The sequence below is a fragment of the Rhinoderma darwinii genome, chromosome 3 (assembly GCF_050947455.1).
Source record: "Rhinoderma darwinii isolate aRhiDar2 chromosome 3, aRhiDar2.hap1, whole genome shotgun sequence".
NCBI classification, from domain to species: domain Eukaryota; kingdom Metazoa; phylum Chordata; class Amphibia; order Anura; family Rhinodermatidae; genus Rhinoderma; species Rhinoderma darwinii.
The window spans coordinates 339040363-339060938 of NC_134689.1; the positions used below are offsets into that span (position 1 = coordinate 339040363).

General features: G+C 40.4%; 1 protein-coding gene across 3 annotated transcripts in view; it reads right to left on the reverse strand.

Annotated features, from left to right (window-relative positions):
* Positions 1 to 9754: 9754 nt before the first annotated feature.
* The window catches only part of RASGRF1 (Ras protein specific guanine nucleotide releasing factor 1), a 60978-nt gene continuing 50156 nt past the window's right edge, over positions 9755 to 20576 (reverse strand). For 2 of the 3 annotated variants that reach the window (XM_075858433.1, XM_075858435.1), the window contains exons 23-27: positions 20038 to 20235; positions 17948 to 18027; positions 16099 to 16216; positions 15201 to 15269; positions 9756 to 11910 (exon numbers count right to left, since the gene is read on the reverse strand). In XM_075858433.1, coding sequence (XP_075714548.1) covers positions 11818 to 11910; positions 15201 to 15269; positions 16099 to 16216; positions 17948 to 18027; positions 20038 to 20235 — 558 coding nt within the window. In that variant the 3' untranslated portion in view covers positions 9756 to 11817. Of the gene's footprint in view, positions 11911 to 15200; positions 15270 to 16098; positions 16217 to 17947; positions 18028 to 20037; positions 20236 to 20576 lie in introns of all 3 variants that reach the window. The other variant, XM_075858436.1, reaches the window with a different exon arrangement.

Genomic DNA, 20576 nt, shown 5'->3' on the forward strand with positions numbered 1-20576 from the left:
CTGCAAGATTTCAGTTTTTTGTTTTTTTATGTAGAACATGACCTGGAAAATTTGAAAAAACATCACCAAAAACAAAATATCTCATACATTCCCTAAAGGGTAACTGAAATGAAAAACAGGACTGTGTTCTCACACCAATGCTGCATTTGTTTCGATTTATCACATTGTGGATACCTGGCCGATGACAGCATCCCAGAAGCCTGACATTCAGCTACTGCCTGGGGGACCCACAATGCAAGAAGGAAATGTCCAAGCTCCTCAATACCTGGGGTTTGCCGTGGATACCGACACATGGGTATTCCCATATAATGCATTTATGACATATTGACAGTGTATGTGGGGGCTCCACTTCTGTGACTTCCATGTATTGGAGAATAGGGGGTATCCTGCACTTCAGAAAAGAGAAGACCAGGTGGCCGCACATGCATGCAGTTATCTCCATTGTAGTTATAGTCCACCTCTCTGGAATACCAAACCTATGAGACATTTATAGTATATATTGTGGCTATGCCATAAATGTCTGATATAGGAATAACCCTTTAATCCCTTCAGGACTGAGCCTGTTTTGGCCTTCCGGACACAGCCGATTTTTTCAAATCTGACAAGTGTTAATTTATGTGGTAATAACTTGGGAATGCTTTTACATATCCAAGCGTTTCTGAAATTGTTTTCTCATGACATATTGTACTTTATGTTAGTGAAAAAATTTGGTCGATAAACTCAGTATTTATTTGTAAAAAACACCAACATTTTGAGAAAATTTGCGAAAATTTTGATTTTTCTAATTTTAAATGTATATGCTTGTCAGACAGATAGTAATACCACACAAAATAGTTACTAGTTAACATTTCCCATATGTCTACTTTATATTTGCATTGTTTTTTAAACGTCCTTTTATTTTTCTAGGACGTTACAAGGCTTAGAACTTTAGCAGCAATTTCTCACATTTTCAAGAAAATTTCAAAAGGCTATTTTTTCAGGGACCAGTTCAGTCTGAGGTGGCTTTGAGGGCCTTATATATTAGAAAACCACCATAAATCACCCCATTTTAAAAACTGCTCCCCTCAAAGTATTTAAAACAGCATTCAGAAAGTTTTTTAACCCTTTAGGTGTTTCACAGGAATTAAAGCAAAGTAGAGGTGAAATTTACAAATTTCATTTTTTTTGCCGAAATTTATTTGTAATATATATTTTTTTGTACCACAGATAATTTTACCTGAGAAATGCAACTCAATATTTATTTCCCAGATTCTGAAGTTTTTAGAAATATCCCACATGTAGCCCTAGTGCGGTAATGAACTGAAACACAGGCCTCAGTAGCAAAGGAGCACCTAGTGGATTTTGGGATGTCCTTTTTTTTAGAATATATTTTAGGCACCACATCAGGTTTGAGATCTTGTGGTGCCAAAACAATGGAAACTCCCCAAAAGTGACCCCATTTTGGAAACTACACCCCTCAAGGAATTTTTAAAGTGTTATAGTTAGCATTTTAACCCCACAGTTGTTTTTTGCAGAATTTAGTGAAATTAGGCCGTGAAAATGAAAATCGCCTTTTTTTTGGGGAAAAAAACTTAGGAAATTTTTTTTTTTTTTCAAGTAATAAAGGAGAAAATGCAACACAACATGTGTAAAGCAATTTCTTCCGAATACGGCAATACTTCATATGTGGTAATAAACTGCTGTTTGGACCCACGGCAGGGCTTAGGGTATGTGCACACGTAGTGACCAAAAACGTCTGAAAATACAGAGCTGTTTTCAAGGGAAAACAGCCCCTGCTTTTCAGACGTTTTTTGAGCAACTCGCGTTTTTCGCTGCATTTTCCGCGGCGTTTTCGCAGCGTTTTTTACGTCCGTTTTTGGAGCTGTTTTCATTGGAGTCTATGAGAAAACAGCTCCAAAAACGTCCAAAGAAGTGTCCTGCACTTCTTTTTACGAGGCGTAATTTTACGCGTCGTAATTTACGTACGACGCGTAAAATTACGCGTCGTGGGAACAATACAGCGTTATACCCATAGAAAGTAATGGGCAGATGTTTGACAACGTATTTGAGACGTATTTTCAGACGTAAAACGAGGCAAAAAACGCCTCGTATACGTCTGAAAATAGGTCGTGTGAACCCAGCCTTAGAAGGGAAGGAGCGCTATTTGGCTTTTGGAGCTCATGTTTTGCTGGATTGGTTTTCGGGCGTCATGTCGCATTTGCAAAGCCACTGAGGGACCAAAACAGTGGCAACACCCGAAAAGTGACCCCATTTAGGAAACTACACCACTTAGGAAATCTATCTAGGGGTATATTGAGAATTTAGGTCTTTTGCAAACTGTATTAGAATTAGGCAGTGAAAATAAATATCAAAATTTTTTCCACCAAAATGTTGACTTTTTTCATTTTCACAAGGGATAAAGAAGAAAAAGCACCCCAACATTTGTAAAGCAATTTCTCCAGAGTACGGTAATACACTATATGTGGTCATAAATGTTTTTTTCATTAGAAATGAATGAACCCTTTAAGGACTGATCCATTTTTTTGCTTTTTCATTTTTGTTTTTCACTCCTCGCCTTCCAAGAGCCATAGATTTTTTTTATTTTTCCGTCAATAGAATGGTGTGAGGGCTTAATTTTTGCGCGGAGGAGTTGTAGTTTCTAATGACACCATTTAAAAGTACCATATAATGTACCGGGGGAACTGAATTTTTTTTTCTTTGCGGGCTGAAATTGGAAAAAACTGCGATTCCTCCATTGTTTTCTGGGTTTTGTTTTTATGGCTTTCACCGGGCGGTAAAAAGGACAACTTTATTCTGCAGCTCAATTAGATTAAGGTGATACCAAATTTCTATTTATTTTTTTTCTACATTTTACAAAGGAAAAACTATTTGTTAAAAAATAGAGCCAGAACGTTTTTATTTTTTGGTCGATTGAGCGATGTGAGGGCTTACTTTTTGCGGGACGAGCTGTCGTTTTTATTGGTACCATTATTTGGTACATACAACTTTTTGATCACTCTTTATTCCATTTTTGTTTTGAGAGCTAAGGTGACCAAAAAACAAAGATTTTGGCAGTTTAAATTCTTCATTTTTTACGGCGCTCACCGTGCGAGTTAAATAATTGTATATTGCAATAGTTCGGACTTTTACGGACGTAGCTATACCAATTTTGTTTATTTTTTTTTTACATTACCGTAGAAGTAAATTGGGGCAAGTTGCTTCTTTTGAACTTTAAATATTTTTTTCACAACTAATAACTAACTTTTTATTACACATTTTATTAGTCCCCTAGGGGACTTGAACCAGCGAACATTGGGTCGCTGGTACAATACACTGCAATACTAATGTATTGCAGTATATTGTCATTTTTTACAGGCTTCTGTAACCGCGCGATCGCTGTTCCTGTCCGTTAGTCCCGAGCGTCAGCTGAGACACCCACAACGTATGGAGCGGGCTCAGCACGTGAGCTGGCTCCATACACCAACCCCCACAACACGACATGCTATTAAGTCATAGTGCGAGAATGGGTTAATTCGCAGCGAATGGTGCAAAGTGAAAATTGCCGTTTTCCACCGATATGCCATTTTAGTGCACAATATGTTGTGCACAGTTTGTGCCACTGAAGACAAATAACTCATAAAATGTTAAGCGGGTATGGTGATGCCATAAATGTGGACATAAACTGCTGCTTGGGCACGCTGTAGGGTTCAGAAGGGAGGGTCGCCATTTGGCTTTTGGAGTGCAGATTTTGCTTGGTAGTAGTTCTATTTGGGGTTTTACTGGTGCTTCAGTTTATAATGTGGGGTCATATGTAAACTGTGCAGAGTACATCAGTGTATATGTGAGCTGTGCGGAGTACATCAGGGTATAATAAGAGGGTATAATAATGCGGTAAATAAATAATAATCCGCAGATGTGTGTCCAGTGTTGCACTGATAAATGGCGCCCGATCTTATCCGCTTTTGGAACTCTGCACATTTTGCGTCGCTATATTCTGAGAGCCAGAACTTTTTTATTTTTTCTCCACCGGAGCTGTGTGGGGGCTTATTTGTTGCGTTACAATCTATAGTTTTCAGTGGTACAATTTTAGGGTACATGTGATTTTTTTGATTACTTTTTATTTAATTTCTTGGCAAGCAAGTTGAGCAAAAACAAGCAATTCTGACAATGTTTTTTACTTAATTTTTTTACAGTGTTTACCGTGCACTATAAATGACATTTTCATTTATTTTGTGGGTCGATACGATTACAGCGATACCAAATGTATATAGTTTTTTTTATGTTTTGCAGCGTTTGCACAATAAAATCACTTTTTTAAAAAAAAATTTTTTTTTTGTGTTGCCATATTTTGAGAGCCATAACGTTTACATTTTTGCGTTCACAAGGCTGTGTAAGGGCTTGTTTTTTTGTGGGACGGGTTGTAGTTTTTATTGGTACTATTTTGGGGTACATGCAACTTTTTGATCGCTTTTTATTCTATATTTTGGGAGTGGTGCTGACCAAAAAATAGCGATTCTGGCATTGTTTTTTATTTTTGCGGTATTCACCGTGCGGCAAAAATAACATTATAGTTTGGGTCGTTCCGAACGCGGTGATACCAAATATGTGTACTTTTTTTAACGGTTAATTTTTTTTCCTATAATAAAAGACTTATTATAGGAAAAAAAGCAGTTCTTGTTAAAATAACTTTTATTTTTACACTTTTATAAAACATTTTTATTAACTTTTTAAAATTATTATTTTTAATTTTGTCCCACTAGGGGACTTGAAGACCTGCAGCACTGATTGCTGCTAGATAGGTAGTGTAATGTATTCTGTCAGTGTGACGTTGACAGTCACACTGCCAGTAAGCCTATCAGGACCAGCTAGAGGCTGGTCTTCATAGGCTTCCGTACAAGGCAGCCTTGCAGTCATTGTCTGGCCTCCGGTTGCTATGACAACCATTGGTTGCCGATCTGCTACAAACCCCCTAAATGCGGCGATCACAATAGATCGCCACATTTAAGGGGTTAATTGCCAAAATCAGCGGCGATGGGGACCGCTGGCCGGCAACAGTGGAGTGTCAGCTGTCGGAGAACCACTCAGTGACTTCCTGTTATTCTGACAGGAAGCCTTTGAGGACCAACCGTCAGCAGACCCCGCAATCGCATTGTGGGGGTTGCCGATGTGCTACAAACACAATTAATTCGGCGATCGCAATCGATTGCTGCATTTAAGGGGTTAATTGCCGAAATCAGCGGCGATGGCCCACTGTTCGGCAAGAGTGGAGTGTCAGCTGTCGGTGAAAGCTGACCTCCTGGTTTCCAGACACTGTCCGCTGGGACAGGGTGCACTGGGAACCGCGCAGTAACTATACGTCCTGGTGCAGGAAGTAACCCATCGCCAGGACGTACAGTTGCATCGCAGCGTGCGAAGAGGTTAATTATTTCACTGCAAGGGGTTTTTGGGCATTCTGCACCCCTGGACAATTTTCACACTTACAAAAATCCTACTAAACTCCCATAACGATATATTTTCTGAAAGTCGACACCTGGCACATTGTCAAAATGCCACTTAGCACTTTATACACAGACACCATCAAGCAATTTTGTGTCAAAGTGCAATGTTTCATAAAAATGCATAAAAATTAATATTTGTGGCTAAAAGCGTGACCCAAGCAGAAAATAAGATGCACCACATATCCTAAAAATAAAAGTTCAATATGAGCAGAGTTTATGCATACCAGCTGGAGATTAAAAACAAATGAACAACCTAATACATGGATTACACATTTTAAAAAGTGAGTGCACCCCCTGAACTTTATAGATTGCCTGAAAGCAAATAACCTGACTATTGCAGCTGTCTTGACGTGCTATTAGCAGCCATGTCCACCTTCCCCAAACTTTGTGATAAACAGGAATTATTTTAAAATAATGCATTGTAACATACATTTGCGACTAAAATTCACATACAAGTGGAGGTTAACACACAATATCAATGTAAAAATAATAGCTCAAGTGGTACAAAAAAACAAATGTGATATATATATATATATATATATATCACAAGTGTCTACATAAGGAGCTTGAGCTCTCAAAAACGCTGGAACGGGGGGTCATGTATTATTTGTCCATCTTCTGCAAATGTGTTGAAAATATATACTGCACACGGCAAACAGCTTCTATGCTACCAAAAAAAAAAAGTCTACATTTCTAGAGCACACAGCATACCATGTATACAAAATATAATTTTATAGCAAATTTCTGCACATAACCATCTTCACGCAAGCTTTCATCAAAATTAAATTTTTGACTAAAATGCATACATAAGCAGACCCCAAATTATGTACTCTGCAAAGAACATTAAGATGTGAGGCGTTGATACATACCCCACGTCTAAGTTCACACGTGCGTGTCTTAAATTGTAACTAAACTTTCAACAAACTTCTGACATGTTATAGTGACATTCTAGAAAGAATATATATGGGATGCACACCTATGTTGACGGTTTGGTGTAAAGGGGTTGGAATGAAGTCCCAATGTATATACTCTCCATTACCCCACCACTCAGAAGAACGCAAGTAAATATATTGTAAGTTGAATAGATTTATTTCTTCGCAAAGCTGTATATCATATATTATTTCATATGTATATATGAGTTGAAGCCACTTAATAAATATAATTAATAATATTAAGTCGCTTCAACTCATATATTCATATAAAAACGCTGATTATATATGAAATTATATATTATATACAGCTTTGTAAAAAAAAAAAATAATCTATTGAACTTGCAATATATTTACTTGCTTTCTTGTGAGTGCTGCGGTAATCGAGACTATGTTATAGTGACATGTCAGAAGTTTTGATCAGTGGGGGCCCGAGTACTGAGACCCCCACCGATTGCTACTACGAAGCGGCAGAAGCATGTGCGCTGAGCCACTTGGTTTCTTATTGGCTCTACTTGTAAAGCTGATATAATGATGTACGGGCCCATAGACTTTCTATTAAGTCCGTACACCGTTAAATCTGCTTTCTGAGAAAAGCCAATAAGAAACCAAGTGGCTCAGCGCTCACGCTTCTGCCGCTTCGTAGTAGCGATCCGTGGGGTTCTCTGTGCTTGAACCCCCACCAATCAAAACTTCTGACATGTCACTATGACATATTAGAAGTTTGTTGAAAGTTTAGTTACCCTTTAAAGGCTATGTACACCTTTGAAAGTAACTTTATAGTTAGTTTTTCAAAATTCTTTTCACTCTGAGATACAGCTGCTCTGTATTCTGTAGAAACAGCAGCTGTATCTTGCACTAAGATCGTATTTTATCAGGTCCGTGATGCCGACAGGTTCAGTGTCAGCGTGTTCTGCGTGTCTCTGACACACAGGATCAAGCTGTTACCGATCACATCTAAGCTAGGAGACACGCATGACCCGCTGACACTGAACCAGTCAGTCCCGCGGACCTGACATGTTCAGGATTTAGCGTAAGATACAGCTGCTCTGTATCCACAATACAGAGCAGCTGTATCTCAAAAAGTAAAACTTATTTTTAATAAAAACTAATTATAAAGTTGCACAAAACACATTGATTGACCTTTTAATTAAAAAAAAAATAGCTTTTAAAGGTTTACATAGCCGAAATGCCAAAACCGCACGAATGCACCAACCAATTTTTTTATGTAATTTAAATTGAGGATTATATAGGTATATGATTTCCAATCCTCCTTTACAAACTCTAAGGCCGTGCTCAAATCGTGTTTTTTTTGTGCTGCGATTTAAAAAATAAAAAAATAATACATTTAACGCGAAATCACTAAATTTAGCTTCAATTCTGCGCAACGTGTGAACCCAGGGTAACCCTAGTAATTGCAATTCCCTAAACTTAGAGGGGTTGCCCAGTTTGGGGGCTGTTTTTTATACTGATGACCTATCCACAGGATAGGTCATCAGTATATGATCAGTGGGCGTCCTACTCCGGGACCCTGCACCGATCAGGTGTACCGACTGTCTCTGAGCGCCGGAAGCTATGCAGGGGTCAGTTCGGCAGCAGAAGGCTCCAACCACAGTATAGCTCTGCTCCTATTCACTTCAATAGGAGCAGAGCTGCAGTTCTCCAGCATGGCCACTATACAGTTGTTGGAGCCTTCTGCTGCCGGCACCGACCCCTGCATCGCTTCCGGTGCCCGGAGGCAGCCGGAGCAGCTGATCGGTGTAGGGTCCGGGTATTGGAACCCCAACAATTATATATTGATGACCTGTCCTGTGGATAGGTCATCAGTATACAAAACAGCCCCAAAACTGGACAACCTAATGTGTTAAGTAATGCTTAGTTTTTAAGTGAATGTAGTTGATTTATTTATCTATCGTTTATGGTGATTTTCAGTGGAAGAAAATGTTTTTTTTGACTGATGGAAATGTTATAGGGGGATAGAAATGTCATAGGGGGTCATCTACAGCCCTTCAGGGACAGGAAGAGGGTCACATCTCCTCCTTTCCCTGCATGCTGCTAGAACGCCACCCTATTCTCCTCTACACGGCTGCAGGGAGAGGTTCAAATATATTTTGAACTCTCACTTCAACCTGCTTTAGCCCCGTCTAGATCACAGCTAGAGCTGCGATACAGGTCTTGTTTGATAGAATCTTAGCGTCCAGACAAAACCTGGTTCGCAGTTCTGTTGGTAGCAAGGATGTTTCAGATACGTCCTTGGCTACTGAAGTGCCTTCCAGCCAGGACGTATGAGTCATGTCCTTGACAGGAATAGGTTGAAGAAGCAATCTGGGTAAAACTGATAGTCATGGTTTGCATAAGGCATAACACAGTAAAGGGCCTTTTACACTAGCCAATTATCGGGCAAATGAGCGTTCAAAGAACGCTCGTTCCCGATAATTGCCCTGTGTAAACAGAGCAGCGATCAGCAGATGAACCAGCAAACACTCGTTCATCGGCTGATAGTATCGTTTTAATTATGTAAAATATTATCGTTGTCGGCAGCACATCTCCCTGTGTAAACGGAGACGTGCTGTCGACATGACACAAATGTATGGGGACAAGCGCTCGGAGTAATGAGTTCTTGTTCCCTTACTAGCTCCTTGTGAAAGGAGAAACGAGCGCCGATCAATGAACAGTCTCGTTGATCAGCGCTTGTTGCACCTGCCAAATTTAGCCGGTGTAAAAGTACCTTAACAGTTTTACCTGGATTGCTCCTTTACACTGCTTAAAATCGAATTCATACCGCAACACGGTTTCCCCCATAACAGTGCCAATAATGGTGCCACTAGTTTGATGCGGCTGTCAAAAGACATCTGTGTTTTTCTGAACTATCAGACACCGACAAGCATGTCTGTGTCTTGACAGCTGGGGGATGCACAGAATGGCATTGCGGGTCTCAGGTTCTGAACCCCTGACCTATAGCTTGACATTCTGTGGAATAAATTGTCGATTACGAGCATCAACCCATTGGAAGGTGAAGTTAGTTACTATATCCACAGCCAGGAACCTGCTTGTAGGGCACATCACTAGCATATTATTTTTAACCACAACAGACTCTTGATCATAAAGTAATATTCCAAGTAATATTCCACCTCCTACTCTGGTCCATTTGAGATGCTATCTTAAGTGTCTTAAAAATGTTGTCCTGTATCATTTCGCCACGATAAAAGATTGCCATTACATCTGTCATGTACTACAAGGAAACAAAAAAGTAAAGTATACATCACGCACCAACCAAAACATTAAACCCCCCCCCAAAAAAAATTCCCCCCTGATAAAAAAAAAAAAAAAAAGAGTTGAGTCACCCTCATTCTATAAACGGTTTAGTAGTTAGATCTGTTTCTGGGAAAGCTAGATGACTGATATGGCTCTCATTACAACTCCCACAGGAGTTGTTACCTGGTTTCTCTAAACTCTTAAAAGATAAAGCTAGGCAGACTTGTATTCAGTAGTCACAAAAATGGTAGCCCTGTAGGTAGTCACTTAGCTTTGCTAGAAACAGATATAATCTATAAAAATGAATACAATTTTTAACAACACGACAGAACAGGTCATGCTCTTTAAATAGCTTTATCTGAACATACAAGCCTGGGGAAATACTGCATAGTGTCTAGATTCACCAAAATATCTTTAACAAACCTTAAAGCGTTTTAGCATATAAAATAATCTTTTCCTACATTTCTTGAGTGACAAGTATCGGCAGGGATCTGTCTCCATTAATACGTTCTTGGTAATTATTTGACCCTGCTGATTGATGAGCAGTGGCCAGAATACGTTTGGGTCTTTGCATAGCAAGACAGGCTGTGGCCCATGTGACACATACAGGTTCATGTTAGATACATTGAGGCAGATTTACTATTGTTGCGCCAGAATTCTGGTCTAAGTTGTGCCTTTCTGGGCGCAAGCAATTTAGAGAGATTTATCATTGATTTGCGCCAAAAAGAGAAGATGTTTGCGCCTCACCAGACACTGTTCAAAAGTGTCTAGAAAAGGACTTGGCTTAAAAGGCACCAACGTGTGCCAAAGTTTTGGGGAAAAAACTGGTGTAAACTACGCCAACCAAGAGGTGGTATAAGGAAAAGTGTCTAACATTTCTAGCAGAATGTACCAAATTTATCATGCAGCGTGCGCCACTTGGATAAATTTGGCGCATCTTCTGACTGCCTGGTCTCAGTGCCTTAATATTAGACAGCATTAGTAAATCTGCCCCATTGTATGGCAGATTTTCTTGCTACAGTTTTTAATTCAGTTTTACAAATCTCAATAGACAAGATCAATTGGTGGTAACCCTGAGATAAAAGATTTATTAGCGAGAGGTAATCAGGAAACACTTTATAGTACAAAAAATAAAGAAAACAAAATGTAGCTGCAAATTTTTTCTCAACACTCACTGCTGGACCTCCCTGGCAGATTCAAGTGACCTACTGTGGACGTTCTTCCTAAACCAGCATCAGACCTTCCCTTTATACTGCTGAGCTAATTCCATAAGCGACCACTGCCATAAGCCTTCTGCTGTAGCTCCCTACCTTGCTATGACGCTCTGATAGTAAAGCACTGGAATTCTCAGCCATTATAGCAGCCATAGGACCAGCCCGCGTTATCAGTTATTAAGCTGCAGGACGTTATACTTATCTAAATCATTTGTGCAATTTTTTTTCTCTGTTGCAGCCATGGACACATACTACGGCTCAAAGTCAACAAGACAAAGCTGGAGTAGAGTCCAGAATATGCAAAACTGTAGCAATCTGCTGGACATGTGCCGTGCCATTCTAAGGCATGAGAGACCGGTCATTTTATGGAGCTGGTTCTGTACTGTAGAGCTGTTCTCACATTGCTATTATGAATGTGCCCTCTTCTGCGGCAGGATAGTATCATCTTTCCCTTTCTCCATGATAGTATGTGGAGTATTATACATGAACCTCTTCTGCTCTATAGTTCAATATTAAAACCTCCCTCTGAAAGACACACAGAGCCATGAACCCCTCCATTCGAGCACGGTGGTGGAGGTGGTGACCGCTGGTTTGGTGGTGAGATGCTGCACATTGACATGTTGCTTTTTTTCTTAAATTTACAGTCAATAGAAGGCAGCAGCAACTCTTTAGTCGTTGCCAGTACAGCACATGGTGCACTAGGCCATGCTCCTGGTGAGAAGTATCTCAGTCGCCACCCTGGTCACTCTTTCTAGGTGTGTCTTTGGGGAAAATTGGGTGTGAGGGCATTGTGGGGCTTCCATTAGGAGCAGCTGGGTTTTTGGGATGGATGGAGACACAGACATCTCTGCCCCAGCATGGTGACCCCTGCATAAAGGGACCTGGCGAGAGGCGTGGGGGGTCTGTACAATATGATACAGGCAGATGAAACGCAGCAAAATTTCAAGTGGGGAGTTTGGGCTCCAGGCGGAGAGAAGCTTCATAAAGACCCTCTTCGTCCAGAACTCCTGAGGTGTCCAAGAGAAACTGTGTAACCTGCAAAAATACGATAACATCATTGAACAACACTTTATATTAACATGTGTACATCTCGTACATCTCAATCACTGAACCCTATAAACTAATTATTGGGTTCAGTAACTACTATGTTATAGCCCCAAACACCTGACTATGGGCTATTAAAGATTATTCTATCCTTTGCTCTTTTCACGTCTCCTTACTTTACTAACTTCTCCTGTACCCTTCTTCTCCCATGAACTTCTTTACCACAGGCCATTCTCTCCTCTAACCACCTGGTTATAAAATCCATTGTTACCTTCACCAGCTCTAGGAAGATGGATACTGCCACAAATCCTAAATGCAGCTAGCACAACCTCACCCTTTATCGATATCCCCCCAATTTCATTCATAAACGTCTCAGGTCAGGACTCAATTTTTTTTTTTTTTTTTTTTTTTAATTATATATTTTTATTTGTATTGATATAAAGAAAGCAGTATGAAATACAGCAGTGTAAACACAAAGTGAGAGGAATTGTACATTACAATGATCTTCCATGCAAAGTACAGCACAGTATAATAACAATAGAAAATGAGGACACATTGAACGGAGTTTCCGAGGATGGCCTTTGTGTTATACAAACATTGATGTGATTACTGTCAGCTCGGAATGTACAGTAATAAATAAGAAGCTTCACTTTATGCTACTTCACACCAGTATCTTCTGCTTGCATAAATTAAGAAAAGGTTTAAACATGACAGATACACAGGGGTAAGAAGAAGGTAAGGGAAAGAGGAACCTAGTAAGGACTCAATCTTAAGATCCTTCTACATGGGTTAATGATCGGGCTAACTAGCGCTCATTCCCGATCATTCCCATGTGTAAACAGTGCAGCGATAAGCCAAAGAACAAGCAAACACTAGTTTGTCTGCCGATCACATCTTTTATGCCGCCACAAAAATGGTCGTTTGTCAGAAACACACGTCCCGGTGTAAATAGTGGATGTGCTGCCAGCAAGATCCAAAATGTATGCAGACGAACGATCGTATTAACGATGGTTCGTCCCCATATTCCTGTTCATTGCTCCATGTAAATCTGCCTGTGTGAAACTTTTTTTATCAGTGGGACACTTATCTTGCACTCTCCCTAGAAATAACAAGCCTGTGCTCCCATGGTGACTGTGGTCCCCACACAGACTCCATTCTAGAATGATAAAGGAGGTTAATAATTTGAAACGTTCTTGCTGTGACTTTTGTGACATTGGAGCTGTAATAAAACTCACGTTATTGTATCGCTGCTATTGTGCGCTATCCTGCCTTATTTTGATTTATCGAATGCTGTTCGGTCAAGTTGAAAGGATATGTTTATGGGGGACTTGGGGAAGATATCTGCCAGCCAGACTATTGTTGTCCTGACAAATAGGTCTATGACCAGGTATAATGTTACACTTGGTTTGCTGTAATAACTGTACTTGTATCTTTATAGCTCACCCCTGTTTTGTTCCATATGGTGTGGCTCCACAGAAAAAAAAACACTATGTAAAATAAAGTTTGGTTATCTAGCTAAAGGGCCTGTCTGCTTTTGACAATTCCTTTTTGTGAGAAGGGTCCCCAAACTAAAGGAGATCAGCAGGTGTACTGGTGTTGAGACCTCCAACTATCATACTGTATGTAATGTGTGGGTGGAACCTGACAGCAAGTATTTCATTGCTCTGCAGCGCCACCACAGGGAAAATGAAGCATTACACAGTCATCATTGAAATCAATTGGTTGCCCGTAACGCATGGACATGCCAGGTTCTCTAAAGCATTGTTTCTCAATGTTTCTAAGCCAAGCCTTTTCTACTTAGATAAATTACATCAAAGTACCCTAAAGGTTATAGACATTTACTGTTTCTGCACATTAAAACCATATTTTAAGACAGTGGGCGTATACCCTAGAGACAGGGGCTACATGTACAGGGGAGTTGAAAGCCTAGACTGTAGAGCGAGAGAGACATTGTTTGTAGCCACTCTCCATTTTGGCTAATAAACATTCCTATATTAACCCCTTAATGCAGAATGACGTACATGTAAGTCATCACTGATGGTGGTGGGGACACAACACTTGTGCTGACGCGATCAGAATTGGGAGTATGGCTGTAATTGACTGCCACACTCCTGCACTAATGGCCAGGATCGGGGAAAACTCAGATAAATAAAGGACACCGCGGGGCTGTCTAGTAATAGTGTCTGTTAGGGCATACATTACAGATGGCTGTGCATTTTACATACACAGGCAGTAATGTACTAGCACAGAGACATATCACAGTACATTATGTTTAAAAAAAATAATTCAAAGTAAAATTCCCCTTAATGGGACTAAAAAATGTTAAATAATAAAAGATTTAAAAAAAATTATGCTGCAACGCAAATAAAAACTTTAAAAAAAACAACAACCTTTTTAATAAATACTTATATATCCCCACACTCTTCTTGGCTGTACAATAAAAATATGCCCTCTATTAATTAAAGTCGTCAAGCGGGAAAAAAAAAATAGCTACGTAGCCTTAAAAAATAAAGCCGTTATGGCTAACAGAAATGCAAGGAAGCAAAAAATTCACTGGGCCCTTAAAGGAGTTGTCCGCTTTGCACAATTCCTACATGTTAGAAGGATCCCTTGACAAGAAGCAGATCACAAAATGTCCCCCTACTGGGACCCCCAGCGATCAGCTGTTATCTATGGGGAACCACTTTCCACTCTGGCCAAGATATGAGAATCCCTCTATTAACTCAGAAATTCCTAATAGGGTATATGAAAATAGGTTTTTTTAAACCGAGAAAACTCCTTTAGGCCAGCATCACACAGACACAATTTAGATGCAATTTTTGGTGCATTTTTTTTCCTCTTCAAAAATATGCAAGTGTCATTGTGTGTTGCTTTTTTAAGGATTTTTTTTGTTTCTCTTTCAAATCTCTGCATCACATGATTTCCAATGTGAAAAACGGCACCTAAAAAAAGCGCAGTTAGTAAAACACTATTTGCAAAAAACACCACTGAAAATGCATGTACCATTTTACCCAAAAACTTTAGTTTTTTCAGATTTTGGCAAAAAAAACAAAAAAAACACACAAAAAGTGTGTGGAAGCCAACATTGTCTCGGTTCTTAAGGGGTTAATTCAGAATTCTCTAATTGGGTATTTGAACATTGCTATTCTAAGCCTGACAAGCCCTTTAATGCAACTTACCTTACTACTGCTGTTATAATCAGAGGGCAATAGCGGGTCTAAGAGACTGACAGGAGTGGATGGGGGATGTGCAGCTAGAATTGCAGTGGCGGACTTATTTACCTTAGGCTGATGATCTATCTTGTAGGACGTCTGTTGAAACTGCCTTATCTCCCGAATTATATGTGAAATCTAGAGTCAAATACAAGACATTAAATCAATCAGCATATAGGTCCTTTTACACCGGCCAACATTGGCCGTAAAAACGAGTGGCGATCAGAGAGATAGCTAGTTGATCGGCGATCGTCTGCTCCTTTCACAACGAGCTATTATCAGTAATATATGGGGATAAATGATCATTACTACCATCGCTCGTTCCCATGCATTTGCATTTTGCTCGTTCCCATGCATGTCGGTAGCACGTCTCCCTGCTTACACAGAGAGATGTGCTGCTGACAATGATAATATTTATTGCTGCAAAAACGACACGATCAGCCGATAAACGTTCGCTCGTTCATCGGCTGATCATTGCCCTGTTTACACAGGGCAATTATCGGGAACGAGCGTTCATATGAATGCTCATTTGCCCGATAATTGGCCCATGTAAAAGGGCCCTTAATAAAGAAAACAGAGAGCAGAGGGCCCCTGGGCAAGAAAAGTATATGGGCCCATTGGTCTCCAGTTGCTCATTATATCCCTCTAACAATCCCCCAGTAATTTGTGAGCTATGAAATTCATTAGCTCAATCCTTTACATGTAATCTAATAGACAGTAGGAAGCTGCTTTGAAGGTGGCAATGTGCCCCCTACTTCATAGCCCTCTGTGCAGCTGCACAGATGGCATATATGGTATGTTCGCTCATGAATTGGAGAAAAGCCTGGTCTGTGACTGGTAGTAGGTATAGAAATGAGTACAATATACAATAGCAGAATTGTCAGACCAAAGAAAATACATCTATACTTTTTGGGTATTTCATTCATTCATAAAACATCTGCTCTGCTTCTGTACTTATACAACTCACCATTCTCATCTTTGAAAAATTGACAAGTCCGTCCTCTGTGTAATTTGGGGTTCCTTCTTCTATAAATGCCAAATCAGTCAGGTACATCCCCAGGTATGGCACACAGGGAGGGTCACAGCTGGCGACAGAAGTAGATAAAGCCATGTAAAACGTGGTTCCTCGTGCAGTTACAACATGGTGAAAAGACAGCAGTGGGTAATTCTACAATTACAGATAGCTCACGCAAAGCTGGTACCTCTGCCAATCACCGTTGGCAATGTGTGGACTGGCTGCTCTTGCAGTTAGATTAAGAGGGATACATTGAATTCTCTGGAAAAGTCTGGCAGAGGTCTTGGCTCTACGTGAGCATCAGGACCATAATAAATAGGGCAAATGGTGGGAATTCCCGGGAGAGAAGGTTATTCTAGTTTCAGCAAATGAAGCTCCCTATTGAATGACAGCAGAGATCTTGGAAAAAAATAGGAAATTAATACAGAAAGTATATCTGAAAATTATATAACTTGTCACTTTACAAATAATAATCTTTATTTGCTGAAACCGGCATACCCCTGTAAATAAAAAAACTCCTAGAACTTATATGGTCCTTTATAGGTTGCACTGAATCTGCCCTTAAGTCTCTGTTTTAGGGGCTCAGGTAATAGGGAATACTCTTCATACCTGGTGGTCTTGCCCACGGATAAAACTATTTTGGGACTACATAAGGCGACTAATTGACTGAATATTTATCGCCGACATACCTATGTCAGCGACTATTTTTCTAATAGGATACTAACCACCTGATTATTTTACACGTCTCATATAAATTTTGCATTTTGACAAAGTGTGGACACTGTCGATAACCAACATGCAAACCCCAAACCCCCAACTTCACTTACTCCATATTCCTTTGACCCTGGAATTTAATATTTCATTTGCACCTCTTTCTCTAAATAATGTTTCATAAAGGCATATTACTTCCATTGTTCTAGCACCTGGATGACCAAGAATACTTCTTTATTTGTTAATGTTTCTGTATTAGGCTATGTTCACACGGAGTATTTTGGGGGAGGAATATCTGCCTCAAAATTCCGTTTGGAACTTTGAGGCAGATATTCCTCTCCCCGCACGCCGATTTACGCTTTCTCCTGCCTCCCATTGAAGTCAATGGGAGGTCAGAGGCGGAAGCGCCCGAAGATAGGGCATGTCGCTTGTTTTTCCCGCGAGGCAGTTTTACTGCTCGCGGGAAAAAGACGCAGACGCCTCCCATTGAAATCAATGGGAGGCGTTCTCGGGCCGTTTTTGCCGAGTTTTGCGACGCGGTTTCCACGTCAAAAAACTCTGCAAAATACCCCGTGTGAACATAGCCTTAAACTGTTCTATCTATGTATGTTATTTAGCCTTTTTTTTTGCTTTTGTTTTGCTGTTTTGTATATGTTCTTATTTGAAAACATACAATACTTGTGTAATAGAAGTCGGAACAGCTATGGCCTCTTTCACTTCAGCGTCGGGTTCTGTCCGGGGTTTACGTTCATCCATTCCGTCAGAGGAGCAGATGAACGGAAAGCCAAACAGAAACCATAGCTTCTTTTGTATAGAATGACAAAAATTTGGTGTCTACACACACGAACAGTATCTTTATTTTAATGCCGTCTGTTACTATATGTGCATGTCAAGCCATAAATGTATTTTGAAACTTAATAAGAAACTTCTACTAGGTTCTACCTGCTTACAAAAAAATACACTATGAAATATTTCAGCTTTAATGCACATTTCCCCTATTAGCAGAGTTAATAAATGAATCCTTTTGTTTTTGAACTAAGGTACTTTTCATGTGAGCATACAACAATTATGTACAAAAAATAAATCTTACTTCTTCAAGGCCTCTCTCAGATTCTTAAATCGCCCTTCTGAAGACACCAACTTCTGAAGCCGGTCAATTAAGGTCTTTGTCTATTAAGAAGATAATACAGGGGTTAGAACAGAGTGAATTAAATTACCCCAACACATCAAACTCTACAACCATCGAAACCTTCAAATGCAACCTGTAAACCCACCTCCTCAGAAAAGCTTATGTAATGCCGGCGACGGGCCCCTTATCTGCCAGTGGTCCCCACCGCTGTGTCTCATGCCTCTCTCGGCGCTTCCGTCTTCTGCGGCTCATGGTCGCCGGATCCCTAGTGTGCACGCTCTGGCTGCCTCTTAATGGGCCAGTGCGCGCAAAATTAGAAAAGTTACTCAAATCACCCGTGCTGTGTCCCAGGACTATTTAAGGCACCTCCTCCATCTCCCAAGTGCCTGAGTATTGTTGTTGATAACCTTGAGTTAGTCTGCAAAGGTTCCGTAGTCTGTTCCTGTATCCAGCGTCCATGACAATTTTAATATCCATGTCCGGTGTCCATGTCAAGTCCAGTGTCCGTGACGACTTCAGTATCCGTGTCAACTCCTGTGTCCGTGACGACTTCAGTATCCATGTCCGGTGTCCGTGTCAAGTCCAGTGGCCATGACGACTTCCGTATCCGGGTCCGTGACAAGTCCAGTATCTGCGTCCAGTGTCCGAGACCAGTTCTCCTTCCGATAAGCCAGCACAAGCTAGCTTCCGATAATCCAGAACAAGCCATCTTCCAGCTATCCGGCACGAGCCTGCCATCCAGGTACCACCGACCAGTAACTGTCTTATATTTGTTTGACCGGCGGCTACTCTGCTACGGCGGAGTGGTCCAGTGGGTCCACAACCCTTGTGGATGTTACAGTTTACAACATGTAATAATCCGACTAATGCTACTCTACCGGGTGAACAGCTTCTACCCTCACATATTGTCTCATTCACTTTCCCTTGTAGATTGTAAGACCACGCAGGCAGGGTTCTCTCTCCTTCTGAACCAGTCTGTCAATCATTTAAGGGGTTTTCTCAAAGACCAAGGAATGGAGATCCTAGAAGGCTCTATGTGAATGGAGCTCAGCTATCTCTGGCAGCCCCATAGAAAGTGAATGGAGCGGTGGCCAAGCATGCACAGTACCTCTCCATTTACATAAGTGCTCTCAGGGATCCCCGTTCATAGAATCGGTGGGGGTAGCAGTGGTCGGACCCCACTGATCAGACATTTATCAACTATCCTTTGGCTAGGTGATAAGTGATATTTATGAGAAAACCCCTTTAAACTTATGTTTATTGTATTTGTTGTTTTTATTGTCTCATGTTATGTAGTTAAATATCTTTTTCATATGTACAGCGCCCTGGAATTAATGACGCTTTAAAATAAATAATAATGCTATTATTGGATTGGCAGAAATTCAGTATACAAGGTAAATATGTTGCAGTATCCTTTTTGCACACCTACTGAGCCTCAATGAATTATGTAAGACAGTGAAACCTAATTAGAACTCCACAACTCAGAGCCTAATGGTCCATATTTCTAATTAACCTGGAATTGGGCAAAAATAACTCCAGTGATGATTGCTTAATGATACAGCACTGGCCTTGGGGGATGGGCAGGGATTACCATCAAGAGGAAAGCCTAGGCGGGAGTAAGCTAGACTTACTTTCAACTGGTGTAAAGATTCAGTTCGCAACCCTAGTCCTGTATCTAAAAGGGTCTCATTGATGTTCCCCCTGGCATCCAGCACCCAGAACACATGCCTCGCCAACCCCCACTTGTATTGTCCCTATCTGTTGTTAAGGAATGAACCAAAGTTTCTGAATAATGATACTGACAGCGAATAAGAAATTTTTGACTTGCTGAACTAATACTAGACTTTGAGATGCCAGTTCAGCAATTTAGAAAAGAAAGGGCCTGGTGAGTAGTTTTCTGCATTTTTCTTATTTCAACACTTAACAGTTCTTCCTGCTTTGTTTTCAGACCCTGCGCTGAGGTTCAATACTAAATTTCTGAACCATTTTGTATAATCTGACACTTTGGGGACCCAAAAGTGCCAGATTATCAGATTTTTTTTATGTATTACCTGTTTAGACACTTTGATCCAGGTCCTCTTGAGCCGGAATATAGCGCTGCGATTCAATGATGATGTAATCTCCAGAACAGCGTTGTAATTGTGTAGACACCGACAAATATCAGCCACTGCCACCCACTTCTCAATGGTACATCCACGCAAAGCTGGCTCTTCACTCCGTAAGATCTCAGTGGCAATCAGGTTACTCATCTGACACATACCATAAACATGATTACTATATTTTTATAATGCTTGACATTATTAGACACTATATTGCAGTTTATCATGGAGAATATATTGTTAATATAAGACTATTATTCATCTTTTCCACATTCACTTTTGCAAGGCTATGGCTCCACAACGATATGGGTTTCTCCGTGAATCTTGTAAAATCGTGTCAATTCGTTTCAATGCGGACGACCTTAATGGCTACATGTGGGGGAAAATGTTGCGAGACGATTGAGTGAATTTCGACATTGTGTGAGACACGTGCAACTTTTTCCCTCATAGGTAATACGGGAGTAGAAGTAATACCACAATTTTCCAGCTGG